The sequence below is a fragment of the Typopeltis vanoorti genome, chromosome 1 (assembly GCF_054136105.1).
Source record: "Typopeltis vanoorti isolate ZY-2024b chromosome 1, IOZ_Tvanoo_1.0, whole genome shotgun sequence".
NCBI lineage: Eukaryota > Metazoa > Arthropoda > Arachnida > Uropygi > Thelyphonidae > Typopeltis > Typopeltis vanoorti.
The window spans coordinates 78,536,183-78,562,842 of record NC_143549.1 but is presented as its reverse complement, the minus strand read 5'-3'; the positions used below and the strand labels follow the sequence as shown (position 1 = coordinate 78,562,842).

The 26,660-nt window shown below is 35.6% G+C and overlaps 1 protein-coding gene across 1 annotated transcript in view; it reads left to right on the top strand.

Moving 5' to 3' along the window:
* Positions 1 to 26,660, top strand: part of LOC150110121 (uncharacterized) — a 443,476-nt gene that overhangs the window by 342,404 nt on the left and 74,412 nt on the right. Inside the window, 1 exon segment of the mRNA XM_090397974.1 lies at positions 6,139 to 6,623. Within this exon segment, the coding sequence (XP_090254100.1) occupies positions 6,139 to 6,623 (485 nt within the window).

Here is a 26,660-nt window from a genome sequence, read left to right as displayed (position 1 = left end):
ATCCTATCACTCTGACCAGCTGTCTGTGTAAGGTATTGGAGAAAATGCTTAATGCCAGTCTCCTGTAGTATTTAGAATGCAATGATCTTTTTTTTTTCTAACACACAGTGTGGGTGTCATAGATACCAGTTGCCATTATTCTGTTTGATCCATTTGGAGACATCTATTAAAGATTCATCCCTAAAACATGAACAGCTAGTTTCAGTTTTCTTTGACATGGAAAAAGCTAATGACACTGCCTGAAGATGCAATATATTAAAAGCCCTCTATAAACAAGGTATTGGGTTGGGGAGGGGGAGGCACAAAGGGAAGGTGTTCTCCAATGTTTCTTTAAATGTAACACACTTTGCTATCAAAATAAACTCAGATCACTGAACAATCCCTCCCACATTAGACAATGTTCTATATGTTGATAACACAATTTACTTTAAATTCTTTTAACACTGAGGATCATTGAAAGAAAACTTCAATAATTAATCAGTTATATCTGTTTGTCGATTCTTAGTAATGGGTTCAGTGTTTTCAGCAGAAAAAAAATGTCTGTGTGCATTTCATCCGAAAACATACTCTTCACCCAGAACCAAAGTTAAGGCTGTGATAAAGTATTATCTCAGTAGCAACAGAAGCAAAGTTCTTAGAGCTCATTTTTGACAGAATGTTTACATTCCTTGTAGAGATACATTTGTCAACTAAGAAAAAATTGTAAGAAAGAATTGAATATCTTTGCACTCTACAGAATTGCATACTGATTAATGCTCTGTGCTTTCCTTTATTATGCACTTGTTTACTGAAAGCTTGATTATGGGTCACATGTCCATGATTCTGCAAGGGAGACCACCCCTCAGTTGTTTGATCCTATCCAGTAACTTATATGGATAGTGCATTTCTATGAATTGCCCATTCAAAATCTTGTCAAGCGGATGAACTTGCTCCTGCTCTCTCTCTCTTTTGCTTTGATAGAAACAGTTGACACTTGACTATGCCCCCAAAAAGAAAGTCTGTGTAAGCATCCTACTTGGACTAGCATGTTTTCTCTGCCTCAAGAAGTTCGACATTACAGCAGACTGCCATTGACTTATTTAACCACCTTACCGGCCGTTGTGGATCAAATACGCATCCGCATACGCTTCGTATCCATCATGTATTTCATTGTTATAACAATGGTATTACTATTTTTAATAAGCACTTCGCATCCATGATAAAGTGAACGTCTATAGACGTCTTGGCCGGTAGCGTGGTTAATATGTTTGAGAAAGAGATTATGTAATCTGTTTTTATGAATGTTGAAAACATTAACTGCACTGAACATGATTATTCTTTGAGGTTTCCACTCCATCGTGAAGCCTCTTGTTGTCCCGACTAAGGAAGTCACATAGTCCATCATTAATTTTGCAGATGTTTAATGCAGTCAGAACAGAGTACTCTGATTTTTTACCTGACTATACTGATGATCTTGGTCCTCTTTAGGATGTACTGCTATTTTTCTACTGACTACATTGTCTTGATTTCGATTCCACTTGAATGCAGTAACTGTACTGTTGAGCTGCACAGTTTGCCCTTCTACACGTTTAAGCAGTGCATGACAGAAGGAACTCAAGGTCAAAGAGTGTTAGATTTGATCATAGTGTCAGAGGGTGCATTTGGTTAAAGGCGTAACTATTCTGCCTCCAGTTGGTGACAGTGATCATGCAGTACTCACTTGGGAAGCGACTATATTTATGAATGTTCCATTCCGAAAAGGTTACATGCTGAACTACAAAGCAGGAAATTATGACCAACTGAGAAGTATACTGAGTTCAGTGGAATGGGATCAGTTGCTGGATGGGAAGAATATCGACAGTGCATGGGAAGCATTTAAACAACTTAAATGATGCAATGTCAGAATTTGTCCCAAGAGTTTCGAAGAATAAATAGGATAGGAGTCAAATGGATGTCTAATCTTATTAAACAAAAGATTTATAAGAAAAGGATGATGTGGAAGGAATACTGTGTACATAAGGACAATGTATGTTATAAAATTATAAGCAACAGTCTAGAATAGTCACAAATGTTGTACGGAAAGCAAAATCTGAGTATGAAAAGAAACTGGCTCTGCATGCTAAAAACAACCTGCAAGTGTATGTAAGCTGAATGAAAGAACTCAAGTGTATGAAGAGGTGGTATTTGAGCTGTTGCACAAACTGAATAAGAATTCAGTAATGGAGACTGATAGGATATCAGCACAGGTGCTAAAAGGGGTGTTCAACTGAACTGGCTATTCCCTTAACCAGGCTATATAATTTGAGTTTCAGAACTGGAAAGATTCTACAGTGGAAAGAATGTATGGTAATAACATTGCACACTGGTGGTGCAAATGTATCCAGTTATTGACCAATCAGTATCTCAGGAGTGGTAGTGAAGATTTTGGAAAAATTGGTTACGGCTCTCATTTAGAAATGGATTGACAGTGAATCTCTACATTTTGTAATGAATAGCATGGGTTTACTAAGAGAAGGTCATGTTTTAGCAATTTGCTCATTGTACTAGACAAGGGGGGGGGGAATGGATGTTAAGATGGTGTCCCTCTCATCCACATTAAAATATTAGCTTGGATAAGAAGATGGTTGACAGGTATAAAAAAGCAGTATATAGGGGATGTGAGTCTGCAAGATTTAAGGTAACTAGCAGTGTATCACAAGGATCAGTCCTTGGTCCACTGTTATTCAATCTGTACATTGATAATATTGGGAAGGATTTGACAGGCAACATACAGCTATTTAATGATGATGATGGTGCAAAGGTAGGTAGGGTAATCAGGATTGCTGTTGATATGCATTACCTTATAGAATGATTTGAATAGACTGGAATTGTGGGCATGGGAAAATGGATGGCAGTTCAATGTTGGTAAATGCAAAGTCAGTGGTGTAGCTAAAGCTTTTGCTGCCCGGGGCGGTCCCTGAGTTTGCCGCCCCTCTCAATACACACCAGAAATACTACAAAAAATCAAAACAATGTATAGGGAAATAAAAATAAAATTTATTTTTGAAGTAAAACTTTAATTTCAACATTCTAAAATGTTATTTTTCTTGCTTTTCTGTTACCAAAATCATCGATGAACATTAGCAAAGTCTATTTCATAATAATGTAGGTAATTCTTAATCTATTTTATTTAGAAAAACTCCTCTCACAACTAGCAACACTTACAGCAATTGTGAGTAAAATTCGTAGTAGTATTACAATATTTGGAAATGAGTTCTCAAGACTGTATTTTAGAATTAACTGCAAAAGTTCAAAGTGCCGCCCTGGGTGAATCCTCCCCTCCACCTCTCCCTAGCTACACCTTTGTGCAAAGTCATACACTTTGATGTGGTTAGATATCCAATGTCCAATTATATTGGTGAGATTATGCTACAAGAAACTAATCAGGCTAGTGATCTTGGAGTATTAGTATGAGGGTTGTTCGATATGTCCATGCAAAAAAAGAAAACACTCTTTTTTTTGGGACAAACATTTTTTATTTTTCAACATAGTCTCCTTTGAGGTCTATACACTTAGTCCAACGATGTTAGAGTTTTTTGATCCTGTCCATATAGTATGATTTGTCCAACTCTTCAAAATAGGCAGTTGTTTTGGCAATCACCTCATTTTGAAGAAAATTTCTTTCCTGCCAGCCATTTTTTCATGTTTGGAAACAGATCATAATCCACAAGGGAGCCAAATCTGGACTTATCGAATTATTGTAGGGGGGATGCAAAATCGAACAATTTTGTCGTTACAATTACAAGAGTGAGCAGGTGCGTTGTCGTGGTGAAAAAGAATCTTCGTTTTTGCCAGGTGGTTGTTTTTCCTTTATTTCATTATTTAAACGATCCAACAAAGATGCATAATACACTCCGGTAATTGTTTTACCCTTTTCCAAGAAGTCTATGAAGATTATCCCAGAAGACGGTGGCCATAACCTTTCCTGCCGAAGGAACAGTTTTTCACTTTCTTTGGTGCAGAGTTCCTGCTTGCAACCCATTGTTTTGACAGTTCCTTGGTCTCAGGCTTGTAGTGATGAATCCATGTTTCAGCCACTGTTACGAAACGACATAAAAATTCCTCTGGATTCCGTTGAAACAGCTTCAAGCTGTTTCAACGGAATTGAAACTGTTGCAACTGTTCAACGTGGTGACGCTTTTGATCCAATGTAAGAAAACGCAGCACCCATCTTGCAGATAGTTTTCTCATATGTAAATGTTCATGTAAAATATTATATACATGGTCATTTGAGATGCCCACAGCCTTAGCAATTTCATGCACCTTCACTCTTCTATCATTCATCACTATATCATGGATTTTTTCAATTATTTCTAGAGTAGTGACCTCAACGGGGCATCCAGAAATTAGGCCACTTTGAAAGTTACCAAACCACTTATAAACCGTTCTAATCGAAGGTGCAGACTCACCATAATGTTTATCAAGTTTGGTTTGCCTTTCAAAAAGTATTGTTTAATCACTACACGAAATTCTTTCCATTTTTCACAAATCACGGGTTCTTGATCGATTCAAATGAACACGAAACATCTTTCTGACTGAAACTTAGTATGTGATCCTCCAACAGTTGCCAGCAACTAAAAATACCCTTGATACATACTGGTGGCGCCATCTCTTAGACTTTACACGGACTTATCAAACAGCCCCTCGTAGATAGCAAATTGAATTTCAGGGACTATGTAGCATAGATTGCAAATATGACTCAAAAGATAATTGCAATACTGAAACAAACTTTTACATGTAAGGATGCCATTTTGCCTCTTTACAAGGCCTTGATAAGAGTCACAAGGCCTCACTTGGACTATTGCACACAGGTCTGGTCTCCTGGTTTCCATTGTTATTCTTATACAGCAGAGAGAGTGCAGTGAAGAGTGTTAAAAATTATATCAGGATTGTGGAATCTGATTATGAATACAGATTGAGAATTTGTTTTGATTTAGAAGAATCTCACCTGTTTTTGGTCCTCTTCCCTTTATTTTATTAACGCCAATCACAGGTGTGGCAGTTCTAATTCTTCTTCTAGTTTCTTTCACTTCTTTTGCATTGATGCTTCCTACATTCATGGTATCTTTCTTCAATTTTGTTAGAGTAGCAGACTTTCACTGTCTGACCTGGTTCTATGTCCAAAACAGTAGGTGCCTTGTTCATTTCATTTTGTTGTACCATTATTGTCTTTTAGTTTAAGCCAATACAGAATACGAGGGGGTGTTCTGTTTTGATATCTATTGTATGGTTTGTGATAAAAGAACCACATACAGAGAATATGCTGTGGACTTCAAGTATATCTTTGTGACAAAGAAATATGTGCTGTACCATGACAGTACCTCAGTAATCTTTTTAATTAGTAATTAAACTGCACAGGAAGTGAAACTTGATGCTATAGTTGAGGCACATCATAAAAGCTTAGTTAAGGCTCATATAACTAATAACAGACTAGTGGTACTAGATAGGGAAGCATTATAAAAATGGCATGTGGTAAAAAAAAGTCTTCTTCACATGGAGCTACATGTATGGTCAAAAAATTAACAAATATAGAACCAGATTTCATCAACCAAACTTCCTCCCATTCGTGAAAATAAAGACAGAAGCTAAAATTTACATGAGATTTACTAGTAAATTCCATTTCGCATAAATTTTAACTTCTGTTTTTATCTTAAGAGTTATATTAGCTTTATGTACCTATTCTGAAAGAAACTTCTTCCCAACAGAACAGTTTCATTCTTTGTATTTAACTGTATGTTATTCCTATCAGTACTAACTACTGTACTGATGATGTCCTAAGATACTTAGGATGAAATATTTACAATTAAATAATTTTCACTGTGGTTAATACGTGTGTTTCTTTTAATTATGATCGCACCACAGGTTTCGTTATTTAAAAAATAAAATAATAAAAATTGCATTTGAATGAAATATTATTTTATCTTCTAAACTGCCTTTGCTTGGGGGGGGGATAGCCTGTATATGCACAGGCATACATACTGTACAGAGCATTTAAACTGGTATTTTTTTGATTTATTTCATATTACTATAAGTATTATCTACCAATTAACTATCTCTTAATGAATTTTATTTGCGTTATAAAGATGTTAATGTGTTCTCTTTATTTATTTCTCTTGCTAGGAACTTCTTTGGCTGCAGGTTCAGCCTCTGACAGCATTTGTCAACCTACCTCATATGTACCATCAGAGTCAGTTTGTTTTGAGAAGTGTATAGCAAATGAAGCAAGTCCGCAGAGTAATAGAGTATCACGTTTTCAGGTAACTCCTGTAAAAGAACACATCTCGCAGTCTTCTAGATTACTTGCTGAAACTACTTCCAGTCTAAGTCATCCCATTCCAATAAATGGCAATTTAAGTGTTGATACTGAAAATATTTCATCACCATTTATGCAGCTTCAGAGTGAATCCAATGAAATGTCTAAAGCATCTGCAATAGCAACAGTAAATAAAAAAGGGAGATTTCATATCACAACAATAGTTGATGAAGTAGCTGTTTGTTCTTCTAGTTCACAAGCATCAAGTATTGCTGTTCAGTGTGATACAAATGCTAACCTTATAGCTGCCTCACATGTTTATGAAGACAAGTCTAGTCAGACATGTCCACTGGTAAGTTTAATATATGTTCTAATAAATGCTGAATCTACCTTTGAAAAGTTGAGGGCAGAATTTTACTTATGTTTGCTTTATGTATATTGAATGAGCTTACTCAGTTACTTATCATGAACAATAACAAATTACTCACTTATTCATGAACAATAACAAATTACTCGCTTATTTTGCATTCTTGAGATTTTTTGCAGGCTCTGACAAGTGCAATGAAATGTCATCTTGAAATTTTCAAATTCTCAGTTTGAAAGTTTCTTTTTTGTCAATTCATAGAATAGTTGAAGTAATCTTTTAAGATATTAAAAGGGTTTTATAAAATTGATGCAAGTGAAATTTTTCAATATATTACAAATAGTCAGAGAACTAGGCCCCATCCATGGAAGTTCTGTAAGAGGCTGGTTAGTAGGGATGTGTGGACCAGATTTTTTGGATGGAGAGTGGTGAGTGAGTGGGATGGATTGCCAGAATTGGTTGTGAGTTCCCTGATGGTGAATGGATTCGAGGAGAGGTATGATAGGATTTGTGTGTATGATCGTTGATTTGGATCTCCCACAATTAGTCTCCGGACTCCATGGAGATGCCATAAATGATAAAAATATTTGCAGTGATCTCTCAATTATACGACTTTTAAACGAACAAACTGTCAATTAACCAACCCTTGAATGGATTAGTATATCAACTGACTTTTGGTACTGTGCCATGTAATTGTATCTTCAATTATTTAAATGAAGATAGTTTCATGGCATAGTACCAGAAGTCAAATTTGTTTCTGTATTTAGCTATTTTATAGCCAAATATATAAAGAAACTTAAGAAGGTTTTGAAAACTTACCAGAGAGAGCTTATGAGAATATAACCTTTAGCATTGGAATTGCCTTGGTTTGCACTACTTAAGACAAACTCTGCCCAGTAGCCTGTAGTTTGCCTTTTATTAGCACTTAAATTAGATTTCACTCTATCTTTTTTATATAGTGAAACCTGTGGGGTATCCATAACTATAGAATAACACGTATGCCGCAGTAAATAACTTTATTATGTAAATATTTCATTTTATGTATCATAAGACATCATCAGTACACTTGATAAACAATAATAGAAATTGAATTCAAAAAAACAGCAGCATGCATGCTTAATTGGAATCCCTCTATGTATATAGTTGTGTGTTGGATTAAAAACTACTCGGCTGAAATTAAATTAATTAAAATATAACAGATGAATTATTTAATACAATTGAGGATAACAATTTCCCAAACATTTTATAATGGTGAGATAGTCATTCTGATTAAGGTTAGGTCTATGAAGTAAGGCTTCAGCACTTTCTTTATATAAACAGTCATGTTTATATATGGATTTATGTAGCAGCTTAGCATTTTGCCATTGGATCCTGTGGTTAGCGTTTTCGATTCCATGTTGTGCAAGGCCAGATTTGTGAGGTTTGATAAGACAGATGTGGTCTTGATGTTCAGAGATATGTATATTTACAGATCTTCCTGTTTGTCCATAGTAAGACAAATTATGCAAACCTGTACTTTGTATACGCCAGGTAGCATCATTGGTGAGAGTTTGATTTTTGGAGACGTTAGCAAGTTGTGAATTTTGGTTGATGGGTGTATAGGTAGCAATGAGTTGGTATTTTTTCATAATTTTTGCCACATGTTAAGAGATGCCTTTAATATATGGTATAGGAGTCCTGTAGGCTTCTTCTTGTCTGGGTTGATTTGTAGGAGAGTGGTTGATTATTTTTTGGGTTATTGGATCATATCCATTTAGTAAGGCCTGTTTCTTTGATAATTTCCAGTTCTTGTTTTAGAGATTCTTCAGAAGAACAAATCTTGCTTGCTCTGGATACTAAAGATTTCATGATGCCATATTTTTGAGATGGATGGTGAGCTGATGTATTGTGGATATAACAACCTGAAAAAGTTGGTTTTCAGTAGACAGAAGTGGAAATGGATTGTTTATGCTGGATGTGTACATTAAGAAAGGAAATACTTTTTGATGATTCTTTTTCTAGTGTAAATTTGATATGAGGATGCAGAGTGTTGATTTTTTGTAGAAATGAATAGGGTTCTGTAGTGAAGCCAAATTGTTTAGGTTTTGGATCAAGAGCAAAAATTCTATCTTGTAGGTGTTCAAGAAAGTTCCTTTATTTATCTGACCTGCAGATTGCTCTCCTGCTGTGGTTGATTATTGATAATTACTTTATATCTTTAAATTACTTAGAAAGTTTGCATCATAAAGAAATACATATCTTTTATTGAATAATCCGAGTAATTTATTTTATTGTTGCCCATGCTCTAGACAAAAATGTTTTTGAATACTTTTTGATTACTTTCATTTACGGGAAACTGATATTTGTTTGTAACATGCATTTATAATTAAACTTATAATTAAGCAATTATTAGTATTATTATTACTAAAAATGCAATTTATTACTAACTGGAAAAGTGTGTTACAATTAAAATTCTTTTCCGAGAGAGAGAAGAAAAGGATTAAGCTATCATACATCTTCGATTACCACTGCTCACATATTCTTGGATGTTAACATTGTTCAATTCCTACATCGTCATTTTAATATGATTTAGCCATTGATGCCATTTTCACTACCCTAGTTTTTCTCCCAACTTTCATATCTCTGGCATATAGAATACAGAACACCTGTTTTATTTCTAATCCAGCTCTCAGGTCCATAATTTAAAATTGATTTAAACACCATCTTGTATACTGATAGTTAAATGTTTAGGTTAATTTTTCTCTTAAAAAAAAAATTAAAAATCAACTAATGCCTTTTACTCCCTTATAGGCAGTAGTCGAGGCCATTTTAGTCTTATCTAACTTTTGGAGACTAAGTGGAAAGTTTAATCTCCACTTGTAGCCAATCAGAGATACTGGGTTAAGACTATCACTAATTATAAGTGGCAATCGATGAAAAGACTGTCAATTGACTCTAGATCCCACACTGTTTCAGATGATGAATATGAGTTTGCATTGAGTTGAGATAGTATGCACCCTTGTCTTACACCTGATTTTACCTCTTATGTGTATTGCTCAGTAAATGTCCTATTTATCCCATATAAATGTAGTATTTTGAACTGCATTCTTCTTGGTACATTTTCCAGGTCTATAATACTTAAAACCATATCATCATCATCATCAATTTCCTGATATTTACCCTTAAGGGGGTGTTCAGGCTACTATGACAGCACTACACGATTAAGTTTGCATTATTACTAATCTCCTGTCAACAGCACTCCAGTATTGGCATATCTAATATTTCAGTCTTTAAAACACTTCTAACTGAATTAAATCACCTAGATTTTGGTCTTTTTCTGGATCTTTTTTAATTTCATCTACCATTCTGTTTAAGTGACCATATCACCTTAGATTACTCCCACATTCTTGATTACCAACAATGTGAAATTCCTTCCTTCAAGCTACCAATCATGTCTATTCATGGGTTCAGATTATCTGCAGAAAAAATTGTATACACTTCTGTCAGAAACGCACTCCCCACCCCAATCCTGATACGAGAATGGGAGCCTATTATTCTTGTAGTTCTAGAAGGCAAATTTTTGGGACTCATCTTTGATCATGGCTTTTCCATGATTCATCAGCTCGCATGATATGACCGAAGTACATCAACTTCTGTTTAGTGATCATTGCCTCCAAGGAGCAGTCCATGGAATTCTTAATAGTCTCCTCACATTCATAATTCAAATGAATCAATTCGCTTTCTGTCTTCTTAATAATCCAGCTTTCACATCTAGTGAAAGTTGGATTACTGGAAACACCATTGCTTTGACAATTCTAACTTTTGTGGCCTTACTCACATTTCTATCTTTCATAACTTTTCTCAGATTTAACATTACTTTTTTTTCCCATGACTATCCTTCTTTTAATTCCATATTCACATTTACCATCATTTCTGATTCTGGACCCCAGTAAATCATAACTTTCAATGATTTCTATTTCATCTCCCTCTATTATAAATTCATTTAAATTGCCAGAAGTCATCCCATCACTTTTGTTTTGCTGATGTTTAAATTAAACCTGGCTTTGTTATTTTCCATCTTAACCAATAGAATCAACTGCTCCAGATCTTCCTTAGTTTCTGCTATGAGGGTTGTATCACCTGCATATCTTAAATTATTTATTTTTCTGCCACCAATCTTAATTTCAGCTGGATCTTTGTCTAAATCAGCCATTCTCATAATATATTCACTATAAATATTAAAAAGGTAGGGCAAAAGTCTACCGCATCCCTTTTTCCTCTTGAACACTGTCTGTTTCTACAAAGACTGTTTTTATTGAAGCTTCTTGGTTGTTATACAGCTCTCTTATCAAAGGAATTATATGTTCAGGTATTTCCATTGATCTCATTATAATCCACAGTCTGTTTTGATCCACGCAATCAAAAATTTTCTTATAATCAATAAAACACGAATACTTCCTTCTGAAATTTTCTTGTTCTTTCCATAATCCATCTCATGTTTGCTGTTTGGTCCCCCAGTTCCTCTACCTCTCCTAAAGCCTGCTGTTCTTGTGGCATTTCTCTATTGATATATTATTCCAATCTTAGTTGGATAACATTCAGCATGACTTTACTTGCATGTGAAATTCAAGTGATGGTTCTATAATTCTCTGATTTCTTTGGAATTGGGATGAATATTGATGTTTTCCAATCTCTAGGAAAATATAATTTCCATTATATTTTCTTCCAAGCCTGTTGAGAAACTTCAGTCAATATATTTATTACTTCATTTACAGCTGCTTTCAATAATTCCACTGACATACCACCTGCTCCAAGCATTTTTCTTTTTGGCAGCTGCTCCATTGCTGATATCATTTCACTTTTCATTATCATGGGGTTCCTCAATAAATTTTCTCCTTTCAAATTCTCCTTCAGTATTATTATCTTTCTTGTAAATCCTCCGTATACTCTTTCCATCTTTTTTTTCATTGCTTCTTCTTCTATCAGACATTTACCCGAATAACTTATTACAACTTGTAATCTAGGGATAAACTTTCCTGTAACATCATTTATTTTTCTAAATAGATTTCTTGTTATACCCATAATATTGCTTTCTTCAGTTTCCTTGCATCTTTTGTTGAGATGTTTTTCCTTATCTTTTCTTAGCCTGTCTTTGGAAATTTGCACTCAGTTTTCTAACCCTTTGTTTCCCTGAAGTTTCATTTTTCTTCTTTTCTTTGCTATTTGAATAGCTTCTTCTGACAACCATTTACAATCTTTCTTTCTTGCTACTTTATTTAGTCTTCTTTGCTGCTTCTATTACTGTATATTTTGTTTCTTTTTCTTTCTGACTTCTACTCTAAAATATATCTTATCAGGATGCAAAATGTAAGTTAGCCACCATTACACATCTCTTGAGTTCTTCTTATGCTGAGAAGGTGGCAGTTAAAAAAAAATTTCAACGGTAACTCCAACTTATACATCTATTCTGCTATCTACTGATAATTTCACCACACCTGAACTTTACAATTGTTAATGCATTCTCTGTGGAATGCATCAGTTATGTGACCTATGGTCTCACTCCAGAAACATCACCAATGATTCCATTTGATGAGAACTCACTTGTCAAAAAAAAGTATAGCAAGGATATCACTTAAAGATAAACTGATTTAATTTACTTCCAGCATCCACTGGAAGTAAATTAAAGCTATCAAATGATTGACACTCAGATGATGTATTGAATATTTTTTCAGAAGAAGAGATATCTTGTTACTACCTGAGCCCATAATTATGGATGACTTCAGTACTACCCCACAGCACTCTGTGGGGTAGTACCAACACAAATTGATGAGATTCATATCATCCTTCTCCTTTTTGAATAATAGACTGAATTCTTTCTTCCATATGCTTACCTGCTCATATTCTGCAATATATTTTACAGTCTACTCCCTTGCCATTTTTCCGCTGCGGCAATCAATGAAGGGAATGAGGCAATCATTTTCCTGTTATTTGCACAGTATCTTAATAAAAACAATGTTCTCCTACAAGGATACTCATGTCGCAAAATTTAAAGCTGATACAGTCAGTCAAACACCTATCAATGAAGCAGTAAAGTATGTAATAACATTACATTGTCTAGGCAGTAACAGCCTCATTCCCAAAAACATCTCGATTTCCACTCTATCCAAAGTCTTGTTAGAACCCAGAATTCCAGGCAGCCAGAAAAGATAAAAACAGAGCATGGGGTATATTTTGTAGGTACCCCACCATGTCAAACTTAATAGTTTTTAATTGTGCTCAGGCCACTATAGTTTAATTGTGCTCAGGCCACTATACTACACCTGTTATGTGAAATGTTACAGTAAAAAACAATCTTGGATCCAGTTTATGTCATCAATTAATCAAGCAACCAATGCAAAAATTGTAAGTGATAAAATCTGGAAAATCAAAAGTAGACACAGAACACACTGTCTGTTTACCCTAGACCAGGGGTCTTCAACGCATGGCCCGCAGAGCTCTTTGCCGTGGCCCGCTGCCATTTTGAAAAAAATAACTACTTAACATTAAAACGCGATTAAATAAAAAAATAATTTTAATGAAGCCCGTGGCCACTAAGCTATACTGCAGTATTTAGAATTGTAAGATGCTTTCCAGATTCACAAGGAACGCTGTGCATTTGATACTTTACATAAAATCCTATAAAAATAAATATTAAATAGACATGCTTCTTCGGCCATCTACCAGCACTAGCGGTACTTAAGTGCTAACGTCGCAGGTAGATGGCTGAAGCAGTAGTTTGTTCGAGTGCGCTGTCTAGTGACTTCCAGATACATCTTGAAGGTTCTCGATACTTCGTTATTTTCATATAAATACAAGAGGATTTCATCCACAGTCGGTCAGCCAGTGACCAGTGTGATATTCATGTATAAACGCACACAGGTTCGTCGTGTCAGTCATAGCCTATTGTGGTTTTATATTGCCAGACTTTTTTCATTAGTGTGAGACATATTCAGTGGATAATAACCATCACACAGCCATTTTGGATCATTTTTTGGGTTCACCTTCCATCACTATGGCATCTACAAGTAAAAAGCGTAAATCAAGTGATTTTTGTTGGGTTTTTTAATGAAAAGTGGACCAATTTGTACTTTTTTTTTTTGTACCGATCGACGATAAGCCAGTGTGTTGGTCATGAATCAGTGTCAAAAGAATACACTATAAAACAACACTATGAGACGAATCATGTGTCCAGTTTCAATCACTTTTATGGGTTCACTTCATGTGGACAAACTGAACCAACTCCAAATTGATTTAAAATGCCAGCAGGGTATATTTAAAAGGCAGAGGGAAGAGAGCGAAACGTGCATCAAAGTAAGTTATGTAATAGCCGAAAAAATTCCGAAAAAATCAAAAAGCCTTCTTAGACAAGCTTGTGAAAGAGTGTCTCATCGCTGCTGGGGATATTCTTTGCCCAAATACCGAGTTTGTCTGGGGGTAACTATAGCACGATGTGTCAAAGAACTTGCCAATGACATTGAAGGAACTTTAAAAAAACGGTCGTTCGAATTTACGTCATATTCACTTCTCACTGAGTTCAACTGTTCATCTCTTTAGATGAGAGCACAGTTGTGAAGGATATAGCACAACTGGCTATCTTTGTCTGTGGCATTGATCAACAATTCGATGTGACAGAAGAATGGCTAGCGTTCCTACCTATGAAGGGAATGGCGAAAGGCACTGATATTCTTGAAGCCACCAAGAAAACGCTCCAGCATTTTGACCTCAGCTTAATCAACCTCGAGGGTGTGGTAACTGATGGTGCCCCTGCTATGATGGGAAAGAACGAAGGGTGCTGCTATGGAAAAACTGGAACTAGAAGGAAAAGATTTCATCCATTACCACTATTTAATCCACCAGGAGAATTTGTGCAAAACTATTGGATTTGAGAATGTCATGAAAGTTATTGTGACTGTCATCAACATTATTAGGGCAAGATGATTGAATCATCTTCAATTCCAAGAGTTTTTGACCCAAGAGTGCGAATCGGATCATGGCGATGTGGTTTATTATAGTGATGTGCATTGGTTGAGCAGAGGGAAGGTTCTTAAGAGTCTTTGACTTAAGGAGCAAAATACAGCAGTTCATGTAAACCAAGGGGAATCCAATTGCAGAATTTAATGATCCGAAGTGGATGACAGACTTTGCCTTTGTGACTGACATCCTGTTGCATATGAATGACCTGAATACATGGCTACAATCCAAAGATCAACTGGTGCACATTCTATTTAATTGCATCAAACCTTTTGTGGCCAAGCTCAAACTTTGGGAGGCACAACTCGCAAAAAAAGACAACTCATTTTCGGCTTCTCGCTGAGTCCAACTGTTCTTCTCTTGATGAATATGCTACAAAATTAGCCATGTTGCGAAGTGAGTTCGAAGAGAGAGAGAGAGATTTATTGATTTTCGTAATTAACAGTCTTCTTTAGATTTATGTTCAATGACATTCAGTGTTAGTGCTGTCGAAATGCCAGGCTCGGTACAAATGGAGCTGCTTGAACTCCAAAACAATTCTTCTTTGAGAGAAAAATTATTCAATGTGCCCTTGCTTACATTTTACAAAGACTAGATTCCCTAATCTTTGCTGGCATGCTCTGATGTTTGCTTTGTTAGGAAGCACATACTTATGTGAGCAGTTTTTCTCCAGAAGGAAGCATGTGAAGTCCAAGACAAGAACTCATATTACAGACCAACATCTTGAGAATACTCTGCACATAGTGATTCCAACATTGATGCCAACATCGATACAAGCTGGTCAGTGAATGTTTTCTTCATTAACACATTCATTGCCAATCGCGCAATGCGAGTTCTCACCAAACGGCTGATCACGCGTTATCGCGTGGACGTCACTAACTAAATAAAAAAATTTAAAAAATTTGGCCAACAACAAATTCCAATTTTCAGCTTGGCAATGAAAGTGTTGAATTATCTTTTTTCAAGTATTGATTGTATTTACTTATCATGAACCCGACGCCTACCTACACTCTTAAAGCTGAGTTTGTTTATTTTTATAAGATTTTATGCAAAGTATCAAATGCACAGCATTCCTTGTGAATCTGGAAAGCATCTTACAATTCTAAATACTGCAGTATAGCTTAGTGGCCTGCGGGCTTCATTGAAATTTTTAATGCGGCCCGTACTGTCTGAAATGTTGAAGACCCCCACCCCCCTGCCCTAGACCATAATGGATGTGTTGTTGCTGATGCCAAAGCTATTCCAGACACTTTGGGAGAAAATTTTATAGAAAATAGAATTTTGCTAGCTGCCTCCTGCTGTAGGCAATGCTTTATATGTTTGACTTCACAATTTATTGTCACTCGTGTAATATGAGTGAAATTGAAAAAAGTGTTCTATGTACACATCTGCTGAAAACACACTCTCCATCCAGATCTTGAGTTAAGAATGGGAGAGACTGTTATTCCAGTAGTTACAGAAGCCAAGTTCTTAGGCCTCATCTTGGAAAGAAAATTTATATTACTTGCACACATTCGTCAAGTAAGAGAAAAGTGCAAGAGAGTATTGAATCTCCTCTCACTGTATCCTCTACTGAATACGGTACAGATCCATCTTCTGCTTTGTCTTTATTGTGCTCTTATATGTTCATAGCTAGATTATCGGTCTCAAGTCTACAGTTATACAAGGCAGAATAAACTGCAATATTTGGATCCCATCCATTGTTAGGGTATACAGATAGCTACTGGTATTTTTTGCACATTGCCCATTCAAATTGCTTATGTTGAAGCAATGAACTTACTCTGTCACTTAGACAAAAACAGTTGTCTCTTAACTATGCCTTAAAAGTCTCTTCCAGAGCATCCTATGTGGAGTAGTATCTTTTCTCTGTTTTGAGAAGTTTGTGAATCGATATTACACATATCAGACTGTAATTCACTTCTTTATTTTGCATATTAAAGAGATTATGCAAGTTATTGGCATGAATGTTGTACTCCATCCTGTAAAAGTGTGAGATTGTATTCCATCATGCAACCTCTCACTTGGCCAACTAAGGAGGTCTCATACTCCACTAACTACATACAGTTACTTAATGCACACAGTGAGGAACACTCTGATTTCTTTCCCATCTATACTGATGGTTCAAAATCTGAGACCTCTGTTGGTCATGCTACTGTGTTTCCTGGCATTACTTCTGCAAGATCCTACTTGATCTCAGTAATTATACAGCAAAGTTGATGCCATACAGCTTGTTCATATAAATGGGGGGGGGGGTGGATTACCAAAAGTGTGTAATTTATACAGACCCATTGAGTTCTTTAAAGGCTATCTTGTCTCCTGTTTGTAATCTACAACTGTTTCTTTGTGAAGTTTTGTTTTACAACTGTTATACAAAATGAAGACCCTTAATTTTGATGTTCAGTTGTGCTGGATTCTCAGCCAAATTAGAATTAAGTGAAATGAGACCGTGGATGCAATTGCTAGATCAGCTCATATTTTTTCAACTTACTGTTTGACAGTACCATATACAGACACTTTATAAGATCAAAACTAATTGCACAATGACATGAAGCACTGACAAACAAATTGCATGAGATTAAGCCTGAAATTAAGCATTGGAGTCTAGTCAATATAGAAACAGAAGAGAGGAAGTTGTTCTTGCTCAGCTCTGCAGAGATCAATCATCTTACACATTCTTATTTACTGAGGGGGCTGATGAACCCACCTATGTGAAAAAAATGCAACACACGTCTCACCATTTGTTAAATAATTGTGGAGCGCCAGCACTTCACACGAGAATAATGAAATTTTTACTTGTTTGCAATATTCCCTCCAAGCTGTGCATGCGCACCTAGTAGCTGTGCACACAAAATTTTTTGCTTTCAGAATTTTCAGAAAATAAATGAAAGTATGATAAATCATACTTTCATTTATTTTATTTAGTACTTTCTCCAATGTCTCCACTCCAGTATTAGTCTAACCCATTCGAACTTAAAATACTCTTCTAATTAGTTACTTTTAGCCTGCACAGTATATGCATATAGACAGTGATGTTGGCAAATTACAGAGGCCTATTTGTTTAGAATATCTATTGTCTAAACCAGTGTTTTTTCAAATATGGCCTCTATCAGCAACCAAGTTGTGAAACAAATTTTTCATAGCAGCAAAGTGCAAGTAGCTTATTCCATCTTTTCCCTGAGTTGCACCTGCCTCTAGAGTCATCTCTCTCTCTAATTTTTTTCTTTGTATGTGTTTGTTATACATACATATACAGTTGACCCTTGAACAACATGGGGGGAACCCCCCATGTTGTTCAAGAACCCCCCCCCCCTCATGTGCATTGTTCGAAAATCCACGTATAACTTTTGACTCTCCCAAAGCTTTACTACCAATAACCTACTGTTGACCGGAAGTCTTAGCGATAACATAAACAGTCGATTAACATGTATTTTGTATGGTATGTATGTATTATATACTATATTCTTTACAATAAAGTAAGCTAGAGAAAAGAAAATGTTATTAAAGAAAATCATAAGAAAGTGGAAATACATTTACAGTACTGTACTGTATTTATCGATGCCGTAAGTTTACGCCGTCTGTTTACAAGATGAATCACAGGTCTGTCAGTACCTAGATCAATATTGTCTTATATGATACAAAACACTGTAGATGTTTTATATATTACTAATATTAGACATCAAAAATGAAAAGATAATGTGAACAAGAAACTCATATTTATCTACATGTATAACGATTCATGCATTAATAACAAAGAAGCAGCAATATGATTGCTTTATGGTAGCCTAGTGCAATCAATAAGATTACTTCGCCAGCGTTTCACAAACTTTTCGTACGACGGAACACTTCACAAATCCAGATATTTTCATGGAACAGCTTGGTCATTTTGTAATGTATTAATTGTTAATTTAGCTGATTTTTTATTATTAATTAATAATTGATCATTAATTAATTAAACATAAATATAATTAAATTAATTTGTGCTGGTTTTCATGGACATATCCCATTCTGATCACCAAAAATTTATAATATTATTATAAATACTTACGAGTGAATGCAAACTTTTTCTCCTGTGTGCTGGTAGTTCCCCCTCCTTTTGTACATCCTGGCGATCACTTTGTAGGCTGGTGGTGGATGACTCACTATCTGTTGGGTCATAAACACCTTCAATAAGAGATTTCTTAATGCCAAAATTAAACAAAGTCCCTTGTCTCTTCTTCTTCTTCTTCTTCGTCTATGATCTCTTGTGCTTTTAAGCATCAAGATTTTGCCAGAGATTTCCATGCCATCCTGTCCAAGGCTTGTTGTTTTGTTTCTTTCCAGTTAATTCCCTTCTTTTTCGAATTTTTCTTGAATTTCCTTTTACCAACCTTTCCTGGATTTGCCTATGTTTCTTTTTCCTATTTTCTGGCTTTCGTATCCAATCTTGATTTTTTATTCATCTATTAATTCGTTTTCTTTTCCTTGTAGACTTTTAATGTTCCATGTTCTGTATCTCATGTACCTTTTTCCTCACTTTGTCATTAACCATTTAGGCAGTTCAGCTATCTCTTTGTTATTTCTTTAAATTGGAGAAATTTTAAGGTGTGTAGGGGATTAGCCTTCAGCACCCGAGTCTGGTGGTGGGGGGCTGCCACCTTTAAGGGGTCCCCCAGACCGGCCTATGAAAGAAGTGCTATCCTGTTGGTCTGCGGGAGGTATTTTATTTCTCTCCTACCCTTCATAGTAAACTATGATCTATGATGAGCATTCCCTGAATCTGCCACCAGGGGACGTGCCCGATGGGGGTTTACAGGTGTCCCCACATGGGCCCTTGTCTCTTATTCATGTTAAAATTTAAATCCTCAGGCCTATTACTTTTAGAAAATCACAGCACTACGGTTTTGAAACTTTCACCCTACAATACGAACTTGCGAAGAACGTATTCAGTATTATTACTAGATTTGAGAACTGGATACAGACTACCTTGATCTTCAATTTTAGTGGAAAAATTTTCTTTATACTTCCTTGCTGATTGGTCACTAACATTTGCAACACAGATGTTATTTCTTTCAGTTTTGAGAACAGAGGATACTCCACCCATTGTCGTAATCGGTTTGCAGGCAGTTTTTATGATTGGTCATAAACAGTGGTATTCTCTTTCTTTCCCGATTGTTGAAAGATTTCGATGTGTGAAAATTAACAATAATTCATGAATATTTCCATGTTTAAAAATATGCTGCTTGGTCACTGACATTTGCTACACAGATGTCATTTCCTTAGTTTTGAGAGCAGAGGATAGACTCCCATAATTGTTATAATCCGCTTGCAGGCAATTTTTATGACCGGTCATAAACTGCAGTCTTCCCTTTCCCAAATGTTGAAAGGTTTCGATGTGTGAAAATTAACGATACACGGATGTTAATAGGCGTTCTGGGTCTGAGCTTTTCGACATATTCACGAATATTATTCTCCTCAGAATATTTCCACCTGTAAAATATTTATTCATGAAAAATGCTTGGAAAACTAAAATGACAAATTCTAGGAGAACTTCTTCCCGGAACACTTATTCACCTTCCACGGAACACAGTTTGGGAAACCCTGGTCTAGCCTATACTAATTAATGAATCATTATAAAACTTTTATTTTATGCTAATTAATTAAATTAATAACAATTAATTTTATGCAGTTTTGATTTAATATTGCATCTTTATATTTGTTTACATTTCTCTCAACTGCAAATGCCCATGTACGGTCTGTAAAAGTATACTTTTGTATACAGCAGTATATGAATAAAATAGACTAGTGTCTACATATATTTTATGCATTCATGACATACACCTTAACTTCATTTTTCGATATTTCTAGTTACGTGGTTTGTCTGCAAGTTTTTTAAATTGTTGCAAATCTCTAAAAAAAGTTTTCAATATATTTATTCAAAAAAACCGCATATAAGTGGAACCATGCAGTTCAAACCAGTGTTCTTCAAGGGTCAACTGTGTGTGTGTGTGTGTGTGTGGTGTGTGTGTAATAAAGTAAAAAACATAAAGTTAATATAAAGAATGAATTTTATTAAAATTTAAATACAACATTTTTAATATGCAACATACATTTTTAATTAATAAAAATAGAAATCAGGAAATATTTTATTTAATGCCATAGGTGGGCTTTCCATAAAATATAAGACTGATTGATTTGAATGAACAAGAGTTTGGTGGAACTTTTGTTACAGTTTTCCACAATTGCACTTGTCTAGTATGTTTTCTGCACACTATACTTTTTGCTTCTCGACCATCTGTTTTTATCAACTTAACATCTGATGCAGGCCACAAGAAACTGATTTTTGGAAGATATTGAAGTTCCTGGGACCTGCTCCACCTTTGCCATGAGTTGTCTGGTATTGTGCAATCTCAGCCCCTTTGTCTATTGCTTCTTGGCCTTATATATTCTGTGTGTGTGTGGGGGGGGGGGTATGTGCATGCCAGGTAGAGATGAAAAATGTATTTTTTATTGTGAGTTGTGGCCTAAAAAGTTTGAAGAACGGTGGCCCTAGACAGTGCAGTGACTTGAACTCATGCAAATGGTGATGAATGTTTGTAACTACAGGTATTTAAGCAAATTACTTTAGTGCTCACAGTTTTACAGGTTATAGTTAGATGAAAAAAGGCAACATTAATATGAGAAATATTACAATCACACACACATTGAGTCTGGGACCAAGAATTTTTTTTTTTTTTTTAAATTGCTTGTCTTGCTGAGCCATATACACCCAGGAAGTGTTATTCAACTCAAACTGCATGACATTTTTAACTTTTTAGAAGAATTAATTTATACAAACATTAAATCCTAGTGTTTAGGTTTGTACATTGATTCTCAAGCATCGTATATTTTTTAATGAATTTGATGACATATTAGTTAATAAATAAACTTATTTACTCACTATCCTATATTTTGCTAAAGTCAAATCGGCTCAGGGAAAAAATAAGCTTGTATTAGACATGTACATGCAAGCACACTTCGGTAACAAAGATGAAGAAACTGGAGAGATACAGGAAACTTAGAGTCCTACAATTACGCCACTAATTGGCTTCGGTTGGAGTTCTTGGTAGTTGGCTTAATGTCTGTGGATGAGGGTTTCCCATGTGTGTGTGTGGGGGGGGGGAGTTTGGTACAACCATATTTGTTTAGGTTTGAGTAGGGGTAGTTGGTAAGAGCTGCAGCTGATTGCTGATTCCAAGAAAAGTCTCTTGAACTTGCATTTACTTTGGTGGAGTAAGGTGGCTTTTTTTTTTTTATTGGATTCTGTGCTGGGTATCCAGGAGATGGTCTGCTAATCCTGAGCAGCCGTAGTGGTGAAATCAGACTTGGTGCTCTGTTATACAGATGTTTGCTGTCCTGCCTGTTCGTCCATAATAAGAAAAGGTTGCAGCTCCACGTAAATAGAGAGGTTGTTGGTTTTTGGGGGAGCAGATAAGAGCTGCTAGCTTTTTGTGTGAATTATAGTTGGTCACAAGATTGTGCTTTATTTAATATCTTGGCCACCTTTTCTGAGATGTCACAGATATGGGGGATGGTGCTAGATTTGCTGTAATCTATATTTTTTTGGGGAGGGGGAAACTGTGTGTGTGTGTGTGCACGTGATGTTAAAATTCTTTATATTTGACAGGTGCAAAAAAAATGTTTTTTATGTGGATGACCTGTGTTAAGTGCACTGTTATCTGAGCAAATTAATTTTGTCCAATGAACTAATGTTTGTATAGTTCCAAATTGTTGGGAGGGGGACGCATTTGACTTTTGTGTGGGGGGAGTTACTGTAGACTATGAAGATCAGGAATCCATTTGGTTGTCTTGTAACTGGGGTGTCTAGGAAGAACAAACTGTTGTTACTTTCTATTTCTGTCATGAATTGGATCCTTGGATGTTGGCTGTTCAAATGGTAAAAAGAAAGGAAAAAGTTAGCCAACATTCCTTGACTAACTTTTTAATGGCGGCATTCGTAAAGAATGACCTAAATTCCCCCCCCCCCCCCATAAATTATGTATTTAGTTTAATGCTTTATCCAAGTGTAAGCAAACAAAGTTTACACCTGAAATATCTTCAGGACTGTGGCAAAGGTGGACTAAGTTCTAATCACTTTCCTTAGTATTCCGTAATGCTTTGCATTATGGGATACTAAGGAAAGGACGTGTATAATGCTATTCTATAATACTAACGAGCGGATGTGTATAATGCTATTCATTATGGGAAGGGTCACTACCCATACCGATTTCGATCTTTATTGAGGTCTCTTCAGTGGGAGCCAGACCCAGTGGTCATATCAAGGTTGAAGCAATGCAGAACTCATATTTCTATATGCCAGTTGCTAAAAGGTGTCACACCTTATTATTAAATTACTCTGGATTAGAGAAAGATGTTGGAATTTTTTTCCACTTGGTTAGACTATAAATTATTTATTTAGTTCCAAGTGTTGTAAGCAAACAAAGTTTGCACCTGAAGTATCTTCAGGACTGGGGCAACTCGTGGCAAAAATGGACTAAGTTAGATGGAGGTGTGACATAATAATAATAAGTTCTCGTCAACCTTGGTATCACCTCTGGGTCTGGCTACTACTGAAGAGACTTCAATAAAGGTTGAAACCGGTCTGGGTAGTGACCCTTTCCATAATGCATTATACATGTCCGCAAGGAGATGTGCTTTGCATTATGGGATACTAAGGAAAGTAATGAGAACTTAGTCCACCTTTGCCATGAGTTGCCCCAGTCCTGTAGATACTTCAGGTGCAAACTTGGATAAAGGATTAAACTAAATACATAATTTATAGTCTAACCAAGTGGAAAGAAACTTCTAACCCCCCCCCCCTTCCCTAAACCCACTATTTGGCTATGCTATGCTACGTATATGGACGATGGCTGCACCACCTACCAAATACAAAGAATTTTAACACCCACCACACACACACACTGCCCCCCCCCCCAAATATATATATATTACAGCAAATCTATTACCATTCCCCTTATATCTGTGGCATCTCAGAAAAGGTTGTCAAGATATTAAAAAAGCACAATCTTGTGACCAACTATAAACACCAAAAGCTAGCAACCCTTATCTGCTCTCCCTCAAAAAGCAGCCACAATCTCTGGGTTTACCTGGAGTTTACCAGGTACCCTGCAGCTGCATCCCTTCTTATTATGGACAAACAGGTAGGACAACCAACATGGCGTAATTGTAGGACTCGAGGTCTCCTGAATCTCTCTGGTGTCTTCATCTTTGTTACATCCGTATAACATAGCACCAAGATTACATCCGATTTCACCACTACATCCACTCAGGATTAGCAGACCATGTCCTAGATACCCGGCACAGAATCCATTAGTAAAAAAGCCACCACCTTACTCCACCAAAGTAAATTCCAGTTCAAGAGACTTTTCCTGGACTCAGCTACAGCTCTTACCAACTACCCAACCTAAACAAATATGGTTGTACCAGACTCCCCCCCCCCCTGCCATATAGGAAACCCTCATCCAGAGACACTCAGCCCAACAACCAAGAACTCCCAACCGAAGCTAATAAGTGGCATAATTGTAGGACTCTAGGTCTCCTGAATCTCTCTGGTTTCTTCATCTTTGTTACTGAAGTATGTGTACTTCAGTAACAAAGTACTGAAATACCCTGAGCCGATTTGACTTTGGCGAAATACAGGATAGTGAATAAATAAGTTTATTTATTAACCAATATGTTGTGAAATTCTTCAAAAATTCAAAAAATATATGATACAAACATATTTTTATATGTAGGTACTGCATTACTTAAATTTTTGTACATGCATATTATTTACTAATTTATCTCTTTATGACTATTTATTAATACCTTGTGTGTTGCTGTAATCTTTGATATGGCAGTAGGACCTTTGCTGTGCTTATACCAATAACCATAAATCAACCATCCAACAAATCTACATGAAATTTTCTCATATTCAAGAAGTTTTATGTGTATTTAGCTTGATTCCTGAAGTTGTCCCCTTCTTTTTCTAATCATTCTTGCCTAAATAAAAACAATAAAAAGAAGTGGCACTACCAGAAGAAATAAGAGAAATGCTATCTGACAAATATTAATGATACAAAAAGTAGTATTACTCTTATACTTCTTTAAAAGGAGCTCACTTGTATTACTGCTTTTTGTATCATTAATATTTGTCAGATAGCATTTCTCTTATTTCTTCTGGTAGTGCCACTTCTTTTCCTTCCTTCCTTCCCCTGACGTTCCATTCAGTGAGTGAGGGATTATATTCCTTTCTGTTAGTTTTTTCCAGTGGCTGTATGTTTTGTTGATTCTGAATGATAAAACAGCTAAGAACTTTCTTTATCTGGCTATTTTATAATACCTAATTAATATTGTACCATCGTTGTGTGTATGTGTGGAGTTTTTTAAGCCAATCAAGAATTCACTTTTGTTAACAAAAGTCCTAACATAGCAGATCATCCCTGTCCATTCAGTATATCCAAACAATACATACATACTAATAAGATGCACCGTGATAAAGTGAGAATTGGGATTGGATCAGAAGCCATGAGTGAGTTTGCTTACAATCCTTACAAAATAGGTGGAGGGTCTTGTTTCATTTCTTTAGGTTTGACTCATATAGTGACCTGTTTAATTGAGCCAACATCTGTACTTCTAATATTGCCACACTCCGGTATCCAACAGCAAATCAAACGCTGAAGCTGCTTCATGCGGAACATATGAAAGTGGAATTACAAGCATTAATCACTTAATTAATAGTGATGCATTTTTATTATAAGCTCTACTAATGAATAGTGTAAAGTTCCGAAATGATATCACTTACTAATTTACCATCTAGGATTCTAAGGATCTGAGATAATTAATAATTTTCTTCCAAATTAGTCTGTAAATTTTCATATCTCTAATTTTCTACTTTCTATTCTCCTTTTTTTTTTTTTTTTTAATTGTGAATTTTTGGATGTTTACAGAAAGCAAAATGGTTTAGTGTGTTGTTATTGAATATGAATTATAGTACTAAGAACCACTTTTGCCAATAACTCTTGGTACTAGTGGACTTCTAGTTAAAGAAAAAATGAGTGACATTACCAGTATGCTTATCAATAATTTCACAAAACTGTAGATCTCTGATGTTTTTAATTTTCTTCTAAAAATACATTTAATAACTTTTAATGCTAAATAATTAAATTTGCATGTATTCATTTTGTTATATAAATTTTTATATATTTATTAGAAAACAAATTATGGTTTGTTGCATGATTGTATGGAAAATTATTTGATAATTTTACAATGTATTTTAATACAAAAACTAAACTCCCATCGAGTTCTTGGGAACTTGTCACACAGAGTTCATAGGAAAGAAGTCTGAAAATTTTTTTCAGTTGTTTAGCTATCTGAAGATTTTATAAAATTTCTTGCTTTAAACAAAAATGCTAACAAAATAAAAATGTATTAAAATTCAAGACTACTAATTTTACAGATAATTATAATCATAAAATAATCTCTCAATGCCACTTTATTTCTAGTAATTTTTTGTGCATTTATGTAATAATAGTAATTAGATTTATATGAACCTAGTTATGTGGCTGTACATGGCTGCTGACCCTGACAAACTGAAAGAAGACTAATTAATATTACAACAGAGCAGTCAATCCTGTCCACATCTCGCATGATATCGACAATACCTTTTGGTTTTGGAAAGATCAGGATTAGAATCCCATCTTCTAGGAAGCAAAGTGCCTTTATAAGATTTTTTTTAAACTAAAGGTTAGTAGCTGGTTTCATGTGGATATGATAGTTATCTTTCCAGAAATTCAAGTTTTTCATCTTCCAAAACAGACAAACTGATCAGAAAGTTGCTTCAGTCATACTTCCAAATAACTAATCTAGCTTCTCTCTCTCTCATAGGTTGGAAATTCCTGGAGGGGAAAAAATCCCACCACACCTCCACATGAGATCGGCCAACTCACCTTTAATTGAAAGTTCCTGTCCATTAGGATTAGAACCTGGGTCTTTCCAACAAAAGAACATCATCAACACTGC